Source organism: Scyliorhinus canicula, chromosome 5, assembly GCF_902713615.1.
Source record: "Scyliorhinus canicula chromosome 5, sScyCan1.1, whole genome shotgun sequence".
In the NCBI taxonomy this organism is placed as follows: domain Eukaryota; kingdom Metazoa; phylum Chordata; class Chondrichthyes; order Carcharhiniformes; family Scyliorhinidae; genus Scyliorhinus; species Scyliorhinus canicula.
Window position 1 is genome coordinate 228,768,779 of NC_052150.1, and position 13,671 is coordinate 228,782,449.

General features: G+C 45.1%; 1 protein-coding gene across 1 annotated transcript in view; it reads left to right on the forward strand.

Moving 5' to 3' along the window:
* Positions 1-13,671, forward strand: part of LOC119965715 — a 143,981-nt gene that overhangs the window by 125,197 nt on the left and 5,113 nt on the right. The window contains exons 26-27 of the mRNA XM_038796476.1: positions 4,258-4,490; positions 9,860-9,910. Of these exons, the coding sequence (XP_038652404.1) occupies positions 4,258-4,490; positions 9,860-9,910 (284 nt within the window). The remainder of the gene's footprint in view (positions 1-4,257; positions 4,491-9,859; positions 9,911-13,671) is intronic.

The following is a 13,671-nucleotide window of genomic DNA, read 5'->3' on the forward strand; positions in this document are numbered from 1 at the left end:
AGCACTCCCTCAGTACTGTCCCTCCGACAGTGCGGCACTCCCTCAGTACTGACCCTCTGACAGTGCGGCACTCCCTCAGTACTGACCCTCTGACAGTGCGGCACTCCCTCAGCACTGACCCTCTGACAGTGCGGCACTCCCTCAGTACTGACCCTCCGACAGTGCAGCACTCCCTCAGTACTGACCCTCTGACAGTGCGGCACTCCCTCAGTACTGACCCTCTGACAGTGCAGCACTCCCTCAGTACTGACCCTCTGACAGTGCAGCATTCCCTCAGTACTGACCCTCTGATAGTGCAGCATTCCCTCAGTACTGACCCTCTGACAGTGCCGCACTCCCTCAGTACTGACCCTCTGACAGTGCAGCACTCCCTCAGTACTGACCGTCTGATATTGTGGCATTCCCTCGGTACTCGTGCTGAATTAGGAATGCAATCCACGAGTGGGGATTGAACCCGGGATCTTTGTGCTCGGAGATGTGAGTTCTCACCACCGGATCATGTGAGATTATGTTCTGATGTTGAGCGGTCGAAGGTGTTCAGTAATGGGTTGAGAGAGATTCCAATTAGTTGTCTCATTTATGTTAAGTATCCAATAATTGACACTGATTATATAAAGAGGCTTCAGGTGGCCTTGGTGTCAGGTGATGTGATAATAGAGGTTTGTGCAGAGTCTGTTAAAGTGAAATAAAGGTGTTTGTGAAAAGGAGCTATACCTTTGACTCTATACAACAGCAGCTAAATGTTTAATAAATGGTAGCAGAGGATGGTTGCTGTGCAAACGTGAAGGGTTGAAAGAAACAACTTTTCCAAACCAAACCAAGGAGTGAGTGAGAAGAAAAGAAAAAAGATATATTAGCTGAACCCAGGATAAAGATGGCCGGATATGACTACCTCCTTATTTTCTGAAAGGGAATCGTACGACCAACGGAGAAGTGCAGTAGTTATGTGGACTAAGGTAACTGCCTTGGGAAAGAGGAAACAAGGTATGGCATTGGCTCTTTCTCTACCTTATGACGGTAGAATCCGGAGCAAAGTGTTTTCTGAGCTGAAATTGGAAGAGTTAGACTCAGAAGAAGGTTTGGAGACTCTATTACATTATATGGATAAGATTTATAAAAAGGATGACTTGTTAGGTGCATATGAAGCATGGTCGGAATTCTCCATTGAAGACTATATAATGGAATTTGGCAGGTTGTATAAAAGGCAGCTGAAACACAACCTGGAATTTCCACAGTCTGTGTTGTCCTTTAAATCACTTGATTGTGCTAGAGTGAGCAACATGGATAGACTCCTCGTTTTCACAGGAGTTCAGTTTGTGGATAAGGATATCTTATTTGATCAGATGACAGAAGCTTTAAAAAGGTTTCTGGGGAAACATTCGATTCTGATGGCTCTGCTGACCCAAGTAGGTCAGTCTACAATAAAGCAGAATATGGAAGATACACTACTAACAGGATGGCGAAATCGCACGGCTACAAACAGGTTCCAAGACTATAGAAGGAGATTGGGACCCGGAAATTATGAAGACAGAAACCCAATTAGAACCTACAATAGGAAGATGAACCCCAGAAATGCCCAGGGGTATGATAAATTGATGTTTTCGATGTGACTCTCAATACCATTATGCTTTCAACTGTCCAACACGTTATAATAGTGTTTGAAGCGACACATGACACGGAAGAGTCAGAAGAGGAAAAGGATAGTGACCAGAAAGAAGGCATTGTCCTATTAACAAGCAGTTTTACGACGGTAATGAGGGTGTTGGTTGCAGAATTCTTCAATTGTGCTGTATTGGACAGTGGCTGCACATCTACTGTGTGTGGAATTGACTGGTTAAAATGTTACCTGGACTCCTTGAATGCTGAAAATCGTAACAAGGTTAAGGAATTTGAAAGTTCCACAAGTTTCAGGTTTGGGGATGATAAGACTCAAGTCGCTGAAAAGAGAGATTATCCCTCGCAATATTGCCGGAGTGAATCATTTCATTAGCACGGATGTTGTATCAAGTGAGATACCTTTGCTTCTGAGCAGACCATCGATGATGAAAGCACACATGAAACTGTATATGGAACAGGATAAGGCAACAGTTTTTGGAAAGATGGTGGCTTCCTATAAATTATATGAAAAAGCTATCAAAGATGCCAAACAGCAAGAAATGCATAGTTGGAGTGAATTTGGGGTATACACGGAAGTACTGGATAGGGGACAAAGAGCTCTATCCCACAGATAGATTTGTACAGAAAAGGTTCTTCTGGATGGAACTTATAAGGCAAAGGCCAGGCTTGTGGCAAGGGGATTTGAAGGGATTTTAAGGGTAGATTCACCTACGGCAGGAAAGGTTATTTTAAAGATCTTCTTTGCTCTATTAGCCACAAAGGCATGGGAATGCAAATCTATAGATATAAAAGCTGCCGCCTTGCAGGGGCATCAGCTCCAGAGAGACATTTTTCTCCGTCCCCTTAAAGAGGCAGCTAACACAGAAGGGGTACTCTGGAAGTTGAACAAATGTGTATATGGATTAAATGATGCGTCTAGAGTCTGGTATTTTTCAGTAAGGTCAGTTTTGTTAAAGTTAGGCTGTTGCCAGTTGAAAGCAGATCTGGCAATATTTTACTGGCATTATAAAGGACATCTTTCTGGCATCTTTATGATGCATGTCGATGATTTTTTTTGGGGTTGGGACTAGTGATTTTGAAGCTATTGTAATCTCTGGTTTGAGGAAAGAATTCAGGGTTGGCAGTCAGGCTTCCGGTGCATTTAAATCTATTGGACTCAAAATCGGACAGACTCAGACAACTTTACGTCAGCAATCTTATTTGGAAAGCATCAACCCAATAGCAATTAGTCGTGACCGGGTTTCACAAAAATACGCAATGGTTTCAAAGATGGAAAAAGAGCAACTGTGAAGTTTAATTGGGCAATTGAATTCGGTAGACAGACTAGACCGGATGTGAGTTTTGATGTCTTAGAGTTGAATACAAAAATGAATGATCCCAACAGCTGGCTTGTACTGCAGAACAAGGCAGCAGCACGGGTTCAATTCCTGTACCGGCCTCCCTGAACAGGTGGGGGAATGTGGCGACTAGGGGCTTTTCACAGAAACTTCATTGAAGCCTACTTGTGACAATAAGCTATTATTATTATTTATTATTATTATTGTTAAGTGGAAGACGTAAGAGCAAATAAAGTGTTGGTCAAACTAAAAATGCAGGAGTGTATTTTGAGGTTCCCGGTTTTAGGTAACCGCAGGAATTTGAAACTCGTAGTTTATGGTGATGCATCCTATGTAAATTTATGTGATGGAGTTTCAAGCGCAGGAGGTTTTACAATTTTCCATTTGGGGAACAATGGTAAATGTTGCCCTCTTGTGTGGGAAACAATATCTCCGATATTGACAGAAATTTTGGGATTAGGGGATTTGGGTAATATACCTATTGACTGTCACATTGACAATAAATCTCTGGGAAAATGTGTGCACTCTACAAAAAGTGTCAATGAAACAAAGGTTAAGGATAGACATCGCAAGTTTGAAGCAGATGTTGGACAGAGGGGAAATAGAAAAAAATAAATGGGTTGACAGTAGCTATCAATTGTCAAGACTCTTTTACAAAAAGAGGGGCTAGTTCCAGAAACTTTTGGATATTGTTAGTGAACGGTGCCTGTTTCTGTGACTTTTTCTTCCAAAAAAAGGGGGGAAAATTTCTTGTCATTTTGTTTTCCCCTAATATTTTTTCTCCAAGGAAGGGGAGACTGTTAAGTAATGGGTTAAGAGACATTCTAATTAGGTCTCATTTATGTTAAGTATCCAATAATTGGCACTGACATATAAAGAGGCTTCAGGTGGCCTTGGTGTCAGGTGATGTGATGATAGAGTTTTGTGCAGGGTCTGTTAAAGTGAAATAAAGGTGTTTGTGAAACAGAGCAGAACCTTTGACTCTTTATAGAACAGCAGCTAAACGTATAACAGAAGGTCCTGCTCGACGCTGTGTCCCTGAGAGTTATTCCAGGCTCCATGCTGCACATCAAATTGATGCTGCTGTTGTCCCTGAGTTATAAACAGAGGCCGTTTATTAGGCAGCATTCCCGCCCCTGGGAAAAACATCCTGCTTGGAATCAGTGGCTGTGGATGGTATTATCGAGGGTACATGTGGATAGGGTGGGGAGGACAGTTTCTGACACGCACAAGCATCTCCCCTGGCAGGCAGCTTGTTGAATATAAACCCGCCTCTCACTGGAACCAAATTCTCCTCCCACAGACATCGGAGGGAGACGGGATGCCCCTCGCTGCACCAGAGCCGATTGGTGAACTCGTAGCTTTCCACTCAGCCGGCCCATTCGCCAGCACAAACCAGCAGAGCAGGAAAAGGTCATGGAGTGAGCCGGCGACTGGAATCGACAGATTGAACCTGCAACACACCTTCCAGTGTCCCCCGCACTGGCAAGTGACCTCGTTTGGGACAGAGTCTGAATTGTTGCCTCCAATATTAAAGTGAGTTCTTGTCTACCTGCTCTCGTACTCTCCAACACCTCTATCCACCTCGCCCTCTAATACCTGTCAGAATTCTCATCATCACTGTCGATTTAAAGGTAGTACAGTGGTTATCACTACTGCTTCACAGCACCAGGGTTCGATTCCCGGCTTGGGTCACTGCCTGTGCGGAGTCTGCACGTTCTCCCCGTGTCTGCGTGGGTTTCGTCCGGGTGCTCCGGTTTCCTCCCACAAGTCCCGAAAGACTTGTTAGGTGAATTGGACATACTGAATTCTCCCTCTGTGTATCCGAACAGGTGCCGGAATGTGGCGACGAGGGGATTTTCACAGTAACTTCATTGCAGTGTTAATGTAAGCCTACTTGTGACACTAATAAAGATTACTATTATTAGTGTCACAGAAACAGAGGCCTCGGGTGAAAGTACTGGAATCATTACAGTGCCAAGACAATTTGAGAAGGCTTTTTTTAAAAAATGTTCAGAATCCTGGAATCATTAAAACTTTCAACACAGCAGAAGGTCATTCAGCCCATCAAACCTGTGCTTGCCCTTTGATAAAGCAGCTGTGCTTCGTCCCACGTCCCCGTTTTCTGCATGTGACCCTAAACTCCTCATCGTCAAGCAGCGGCCCAACAGCCGTTAAAAAGTATCCCGAGAATCAGCTCCTACCACCTTTTCCGATTGAGCGTTTCAGAGCCATTTAAATCCTTTTACTACTGATTTTGAAGCCCTGACCAGTCTCTGAACCAGTTGACCGAGGGAATAGTTTACCATCTACTCTTTCAAAATGGCTCATCTGTTTGTAAGCCTCTGCTATACTACCCCTTGATGCACCATCGTTGAAGCTGGCGTGGATAGATTTTTGGGAGTTAAGGGCAGCGGGTGTGAAAATGGAGTTGAAGCCCAGGATCAGCCATGATAGTATTGAATGGCGGACCTGGCTCAACGGGCCGAATGGTCTATTCTTGTGTTGACTGTCTCTGCTCCAAGGGGGAGCATCCCATCTTCTCCCCGTAACTGAAGCCATAGACATTTACAGCACAGAAAGAGGTCCTTCTGCCCATCGTGTCTGTGCCAGGCACAGATCTATTCTAATCCCATTTCCCAGCGCTTGATCTTGTTTGCTATGATGTTTCAAGTGCTCATCTAAATGCTTCTTAAATGTTGTGAGGTTCCCGACTCTCTCACCCTTTCAGGCAGCGAGTTCCAGATTCCCAGCACCCTCTGGGTGGAAAGGTTATTTCCTCCAATCCCCTCTGAATCTTCTGCCCCTCACCGTAAATCTTTGCCCCCTGATAATTGACCCCTCCGCTATGAGAAGTGAATCTTTCCCGTCGACCCTGTCCCAGCCCCTTATCATATCGTTCACCTCAATTAGGTCACCCATTAGCCTCTTCTGTTCTAAGGGACCCCAACCGATCCAGTCTCATCTCATTGCTGCAATTTTCCAGCCCTGACAACATTCTTGTAAATCTCTGCTCTCTCTCCAGAGCAATTATGTCCTTACTGTAATGTGATGACCAGAACTGGACACATTACTCCAGCTGAGTGTCTTTAAGCTAGAGATAGATAGGTTCTTGATTAATAAGGGGATCAGGGGTTATGGGGAGAAGGCAGGAGAATGGGGATAAGAAAATATCAGCCATGATTGAATGGCAGAGTGGACCCGATGGCCGAGCGACCTAATTCTGCTCTTGTATCTTGGTGCCCTAACCATCGTTTTATATAGTTCCAGCACTGCATCCCTGCTTTTGTATTCAATACCTCGCCTAATAAAGTAAAGCACGGTGGCACAGTAGTTAGCAATTCTGCCTCACGGCTCTAGGGATCCAGGATCGAATCCGCCCTCGGGTGACTCTGTGTGGAGTTTGCACTTTCTCCCCGTGTCTGCGTGGGTTTCCTCCGGGTGCTCTGGTTTCCTCCCAGGGTCCAAAGATGTGCAGGTTATGTGGATTGGCCATGCTAAATTGTCCCTTAGTATGCAACATTTAGGGGTTACTGAGTAATGGGGATAGGTTGGGCGATTGGGTGGGGTGCTGTTTCGGAAGGTCGGTGCAAACTCAATGTGCTGAATGGCCTCCTGCACTGTAGAGATTCTATCCCATATGCTTTCCTGGCCATCTTATCCACCTGTTCTGCCTTGGGAATAGTACCATAATGGGTAGAATTCTTTATCAAGGTGGATAATGAGATAGTTGATTCTGAGACCAGGATCCTGAATATCAATAAAGCTAACTATGATGGTGTGAGGCATGAGCTGCCTATGATGGACTGGGAAACATTACTGAAAGGAAGGACAGTGGACAGGCAATGACAGGCATTCAAGGAATAGGTGAACTCCAAAAGGTGTTTATTCCTATTTGGCGCAAGAGTAGAAAGGGAACTGTGGCCAAACCATGGCTTACAAGGGAAATTAGAGGTAGTATTAGATTCAAAGAAGCAGCAAATTAGCTAGAAAAAGCAATAGGCCTGAGGATTGGGAACAGTTTCAAATTCAGCAAAGGCAGACCATGGAATTGATTACAATATGAATGTAGCTAGCGGGGGAACATAAAAACTGACTGTAAAAGTTTATATTGGTATGTAAAGAGAAAAAGATTGTTAAAAACTAATGTAGGCTCCTAACAGTCAGAAACAGGAGAATTCATAACGGGGAACAAAGAAATGGCTGAGGAACTAAATTTGTACTTTGCTACTGTCTTCACAAAGGGAGACATGAATAATGTACCGGAAGTTCTGAGAAACACAGGTTTTAGTGAGGAGCTGAAGGAAATTAGTATTAGTAAAGAAATGGTTTTGGGGAAATTAATGGGATTGAAGGCAGACAACCCTGATAATCTTCATCCCAGAGTACTTAAAGAAGTGGCTGTAGAAAATAGTCAATCCATTAGCAGTCATTTTCCCCAAATTCTTTGGACTCTGGAATGGTTCCTACAGATTGGAGAGTAGTGAATGTAACCCCGCTATTCAAAACGGGAGGTAGAGAGTAAACTGGGAACTATAGACCAGTGAATCTAACGTCAGTAGTAGGGAAATTGCTGGAGTCTATTATCACTTAGAGATACTGCGAGGCCTGGATAGAGTGAACATGGAGAGGATGTTTCCACTTGTAGGAAAAACTAGAACCAGATGCCACCATCTCAGACTAAAGGGACAATCCTTTAAAACTGAGATGAGGAGGAATATCTTCAGCCGGAGGGTGGTGAATCTGTGGAACTCTTTGCCGCCGAAGGCTGTGGAGACCAAATCACTGAGTGTCTACAAGACAGAGATAGATAGGTTCTTGATTAATAAGGGGATCAGGAGTTATGGAGAGAAGGCAGGAGAATCGGGATGAGAAAAATATCAGCCATGATTGAATGGCGGAGCAGACTCGATGGGCCGAGTGGCCTAATTCTGCTCCTATGTCTTATGGTCTTATCAAGGATTTCATAGCACAGCATTTGGAAAGCAATGGTGTAATCAGACAAAGTCAGCATGAATTTATGAAAGGAAAATCATGCTTGACAAATGTACTGGAATTCTTTGAAGATGCAACCAGGGAGAACTGGTGAATGTGGTTTATTTAGACTTTCAGAAGGTTTTCGGCAAGGTCTCAAATAGCAGATTACTATGTAAAGTTAGTGTATGGGATTACAGGTAGTGTCTTGAGATGTATAGAAAGCTGGTTAGCAGACAGGAGACAATAAGTTGGAATAAATGGATCATTTTCCAAAGGCATGATGTGGAGATGCCATCCACATCATGGCTACCATTGACACAGCAAACTGCCGGCTCAACTTGGAGAGGATCTCCAGGAAGATCGCGCATATAGACACTTCTTACTGTTTCCAAAGGCAGGCAGTGACTAGTTGGGTACCACAATGATCTGTGCTAGGACCCCAACTGTTCACATTATATATTAATGATTTGGATCAGGGAACTAAATGTATTATCTCCTAATTTACAGAATATACAAAGCTGGATGGGAGGGTGAGCTGTGTGGAGGATGCAGAGATGCTTCAGTAGGATTTGGACAGGCTGAGTGAGCGGGCACATGCATGGCAGATGCAGTATAATGTGGATAAATGTGAGGTTATCCACTTCGGTAGCAAAAATAGGAAGGCAGATTATTATTTGAATGGGTTTAAAGTGAGAGGTGGATACCAGTGAGACCTTGGTGTCCTCGTGCATCAGTCGCTGAAAGTAAGCGCACAGGTACAGCAGGCAGTAAAGGAAGCAAATGGTATGTTGGTCTTCATAGCGAGAGGATTTGAGTATTGGAATAGACATGTTTTACTGCAATTGTGTAGGGTATCGGAATATTGTGTGCAGTTCTGGTGTCCATATCTGAGGAAGGATGTTCTTTCTATGGAGGGAGTGCAGCGAAGGTTTACCAGGCTGGTTCCTGGGATGGTGGGACTGTCATATGAGGAGAGATTATATTCAAAGGAGTTTGGAAGAGTGAGAGGGGATCTCATTGAAACGTACAAAATTCTAACAGGAGTGGATAGGGTAAATTCAGAAAGAATGTTCCTGATGGTGGGGGAGCCCAGAACTAGTGGGTCATAGTTTGAGGATAAGGGGTAAATCTTTTAGGACTGAAGTGAGGAGAAATTTCTTCACCCAGAGAGAGGTGAATCTGTGGAATTTGCTACCACAGAAAGTAGTTAAAACGTTGAGTTATTTCAAGAAGGAATTAGATCTAGCTCTTTGGGTTAAAGGGACATGAGGGGAAGGTGGGATCAGGGTATTGAACTTTATGATCAGCCATGATCATGATGAATAGTGGCGCAAGCTCGAAGGGCCGAATGGCCTCCCCCTGCTTCTATCTTCTATGCGTGCTCCAAGGTATCTCACTCCCTCAACCCCTCTGAATATGATCCGTTTATTGAATATTCCCTTGAGTATTACTGAGTATTCCCATGCTTTGTTTGTCTTCCCCCTTTCTATTTGCTACGACTCTGCCCACACAAACAGCAATGTGGTACATACCAATCGGTTTTTGTGACAAGAACAGAAAATACTGGACAATCTCAGCAGGTCTGACAGCATCTGTGGAGAGAGAAGGGAGTGAACCTTTAGAGTCTGGGTGAGACTGGGAAGTGATTGGATGAGAGGAATTTGGGAATTAGGAGCAGACGTGGGCAGTTCAGTCCTTCGAGCCTGCTCTGCCATTCAGCCCTTCGCACTCGCTCCGCCATTCAATCAGATCATGGCTGATCTCTTCCTGGTCTCAAATCCACCTCCCTACCTGTTCCCCATATCCCTTTAACCTGTTTATAGGGGGGCTGAATGTGGGAGTGGTTGATCCTGGGGTCTTGCTGCAAAGTGTGTCAGTCTGTTTAAAACGGCTCTGCCTTCACCCTTTACATCTGTTGCTTTTGTCAGGAAGGAGAAGCACGACGAGCAGGACACCAGCTCCTCAGATTGGGTTGACAGGTGGGTCCTCACTGAACATATCGCGAAGTACGAACCCCAAACATTACCTGAGGTCAACCGAGGATTCCTGCACTTTCCTTCCTCAGCCCCCTCCGTCAGGCTAGTGAAAAAGATACCCAACCCAGGCCCCTCCCCGGCACAGTTTTCAATCTGTTCCCAGAAAGGGGTCAGGAATCCATGATTAAAGAAGAGAATGTGAAATCTTAAGTAGAAGGCGAATAACAGACTTGAACTTCTCTTGTACCTTTCATACCTGTGGGACATCCTAAAGCACTTTACATCGAATTGAATACATAGATACATCGAAGATAGGGGCGATTTCGGAGACATGGGTAGAGCAGGGACAGGAATGGTTGTTGCAGGTTCCAGGATTTAGATGTTTCTAAGAACAGAGAAGATGGTAAAAGAGGGAGGGGTGTGGCATTGTTAATCAAGGAAATTATTACGGCGGCAGAAGGGACGTTTGAGGACCCGTCTACTGAGGTAGTATGGGCCGAGGTTAGGAACAGGAGGGGAGAGGTCACCCTATTGGGAGTTGTCTATAGACCTCTGAATAGTTCCAGAGATGTAGAGGATAGGATAGCAAAGATGATTCTCGACAGGAGCAAGAGTAACAGGATAGTTGTTTTGGGGGACTTTAACTTTCCAAATATTGACTGGAAATACTATAGTTCGAGTACTATAGATGGGTCAGTTTTTGTGCAGTGTGTGCAGGAGGGTTTTCTGACACAGTATGTAGACAGGCCAACAAGGGGCAATGCCACATTGGATTTGGTACTGGGTAATGAACCAGGACAGGTGTTGGATTGGATTTGTTTATTGTCATGTGTACCGAGGTACAGTGAAAAGTATTTTTCTGCAAGCAGCTCAACAGATCATTCAGTACATGGAAGAAAAGGGAATTAAACAATTCAAGAAAATACATGAGAATACATAATAGGGCAACACAAGATATACAATGTAACTACATAAGCATTGGCATCGGTTGAAGCATACAGGATGTAGTGTTAATGAGGTCAGTCAATAAGAGGGTCATTTAGGAGTCTGGTGACAGTGGGGAAGAAGCTGTTTTTGAGTCTGTTTGTGCGTGTTCTCAGACTTCTGAATCTCCTGCCCGATGGAAGAAGTTGGAAAAGTGAGTAAGCCGGGTGGGAGGGATCCTTGATTATGCTGCCCGCTTTCCCCCGGCAGCGGGAGGTGTAGATGGAATCAATGGATGGGAGGCAGGTTTGTGTGATGGACTGGGCGGTAATCACGACTCTCTGAAGTTCCTTGCGGTCCTGGGCCGAGCAGTTGCCATACCAGGCTGTGATGCAGCCCGATAGGATGCTTTCTATAGTGCATCTGTAAAAGTTGGTAAGGGTTAATGTGGACATGCCGAATTTCCTTAGTTTCCTGAGGAAGTATAGGCGCTGTTGTGCTTTCTTGGTGATAGCGTCGACGTGAGTGGACCAGGATAGATTTTTGGTGATGTGCACCCCTAGGAATTTGAAACTGCTCACCATCTCCACCTCGGCTCCGTTGATGCTGACAGGGGTGTGTACAGTACTTTGCTTCCTGAAGTCGATGACCAGCTCTTTAGTTTTGCTGGCATTGAGGGAGAGATTGTTGTCGTTACACCACTCCACTAGGTTCTCTATCTCCCTCCTGTATTCGGACTCGTCGTTATTCGAGATCCGGTCCACTATGGTCGTATTGTCAGCAAACTTGTAGATGGAGTTGGAACCAAGTTTTGCCACGCAGTCGTGTGTGTACAGGGAGTAGAGTAGGGGGCTACGTACGCAGCCTTGCGGGGCACCGGTATTGAGGACTGTTGTGGAGGAGGTGTTGGTGTTCATTCTTACTGACTGTGGTCTGTTGGTCAGAAAGTCAAGGATCCAGTTGCAGAGTGGAGAGCCAAGTCCTAGGTTTTGGAGCTTTGATATGAGCTTGGCTGGGATTATGGTGTTGAAGGCGGAGCTGTAGTCAATGAATAGGAGTCTGATGTAGGAGTCCTTGTTTTCGAGATGCTCTAGGGATAAGTGTAGGGCCAGAGAAATTGCGTCTGATGTGGACCGGTTGCGACGGTATGTGAATTGAAGTGGGTCAAGACGTTCCGGGAGTATGGAGGTGATACACTTCATGATCAGCCTCTCGAAGCACTTCATTACAACTGACGTCAGGGCCACCGGGCGGTAGTCATTGAGGCACGTTGCCTGGTTCTTCTTTGGTACCGGTATGATGGTGGTCTTCTTGAAGCAGGTGGGGTCCTCGGAGTGGAGTAGGGATAGGTTACAGATGTCTGTGAATACCTCTGCCAGCTGGTATGCGCAGGCTCCGAGTGCACGACCAGGGATCCCGTCCGGGCCCATCGCCTTCCGTGGGTTCACTTTCAGGAAGGCCGATCTGACTTCGGAAACTGTGATGGTGGGTATGGGTGAATTATGGGCTGCTGGGGCACTCGACAGCGGATTGTTAGATTTAGATGTAGGTGAGCACTTTGGTGATAGTGATCACAAGTCGGTTATGTTTACTTTAGCGATGGGCAGGGATAGGTATATACCGCAAGGCAAGAATTATGGCTGTGGGAAAGGCAATTATGATGCTATTCGGCAAGATTTAGGATGTATAGGATGGGGAAGGAAACTGCAGGGGATGGGTACAATCGAAATGTGGAGCTTTTTCAAGGAACAGCTACTGCGTGTCCTTGATAAGTATGTACCTGTCAGGCAGGGAGGAAGTTGTCGAACAAGGGAACCGTGGTTTACTAAGGAAGTTGAAGCACTTGTCAAGAGGAAGAAGAAGGCTTATGTTAGGATGAGACATGAAGGCTCAGTTAGGGCACTTGAGAGTTACAAGTTAGCCAGGAAGGACCTAAAGGGAGAGTTAAGAAGAGCGAGGAGAGGGCAGCACGGTGGCCTAGTGGTTAGCACAACCGCCTCACGGCGCTGAGGTCCCAGGTTCGATCCCGGCTCTGGGTCACTGTCCGTGTGGAGTTTGCACATTCTCCCCGTGTCTGCGTGGGTTTCGCCCCCACAACCCAAAAATGTGCAGAGTAGGTGGATTGGCCACGCTAAAATTGCCCCTTAATTGGAAAAAATAATTGAGTAATCTAAATTTTAAAAAAAAGAGCGAGGAGAGGACACGAAAAGTCGTTGGCAGATAGGATCAAGGAAAACCCTAAGGCTTTCTATAGGTATATCAGGAACAAAAGAATGACTAGAGTAAGATTAGGGCCAATCAAGGATAGTAGTGGAAAGTTGTGTGTGGAATCAGAGGAGATAGGGGAAGCGTTAAATGGATATTTTTCGTCAGTGTTTACACCGGAGAAAGACAATGTTGTCGAGGAGAATACTCAGGTACAGTCGACCAGGCTAGATGGGATTGAGGTTCACAAGGAAGAGGTGTTAGCAATTTTGGAAAGTGTAAAAATAGATAAGTCCCCTGGGCCAGATGGGATTTATCCTAGGATTCTCTGGGAAGCCAGGGAGGAGATTGCAGAGCCTTTGTCCTTGATCTTTATGTCGTCTTTGTCGACAGGAATAGTGCCGGAAGACTGGAGGATAGCAAATGTTGTCCCCTTGTTCAAGAAGGGGAGTAGAGACAACCCTGGTAATTATAGACCTGTTAGCCGTACTTCGGTTGTGGGTAAAATGTTGGAAAATGTTATAAGAGATAGGGTTTATAATCATCTTGAAAAGAACAAGTTGATTAGGGATACTCAACACGGTTTTGTGAAGGGTAGGTCATGCCTCACAAACCTTATTGAGTTTTTTGAGAAG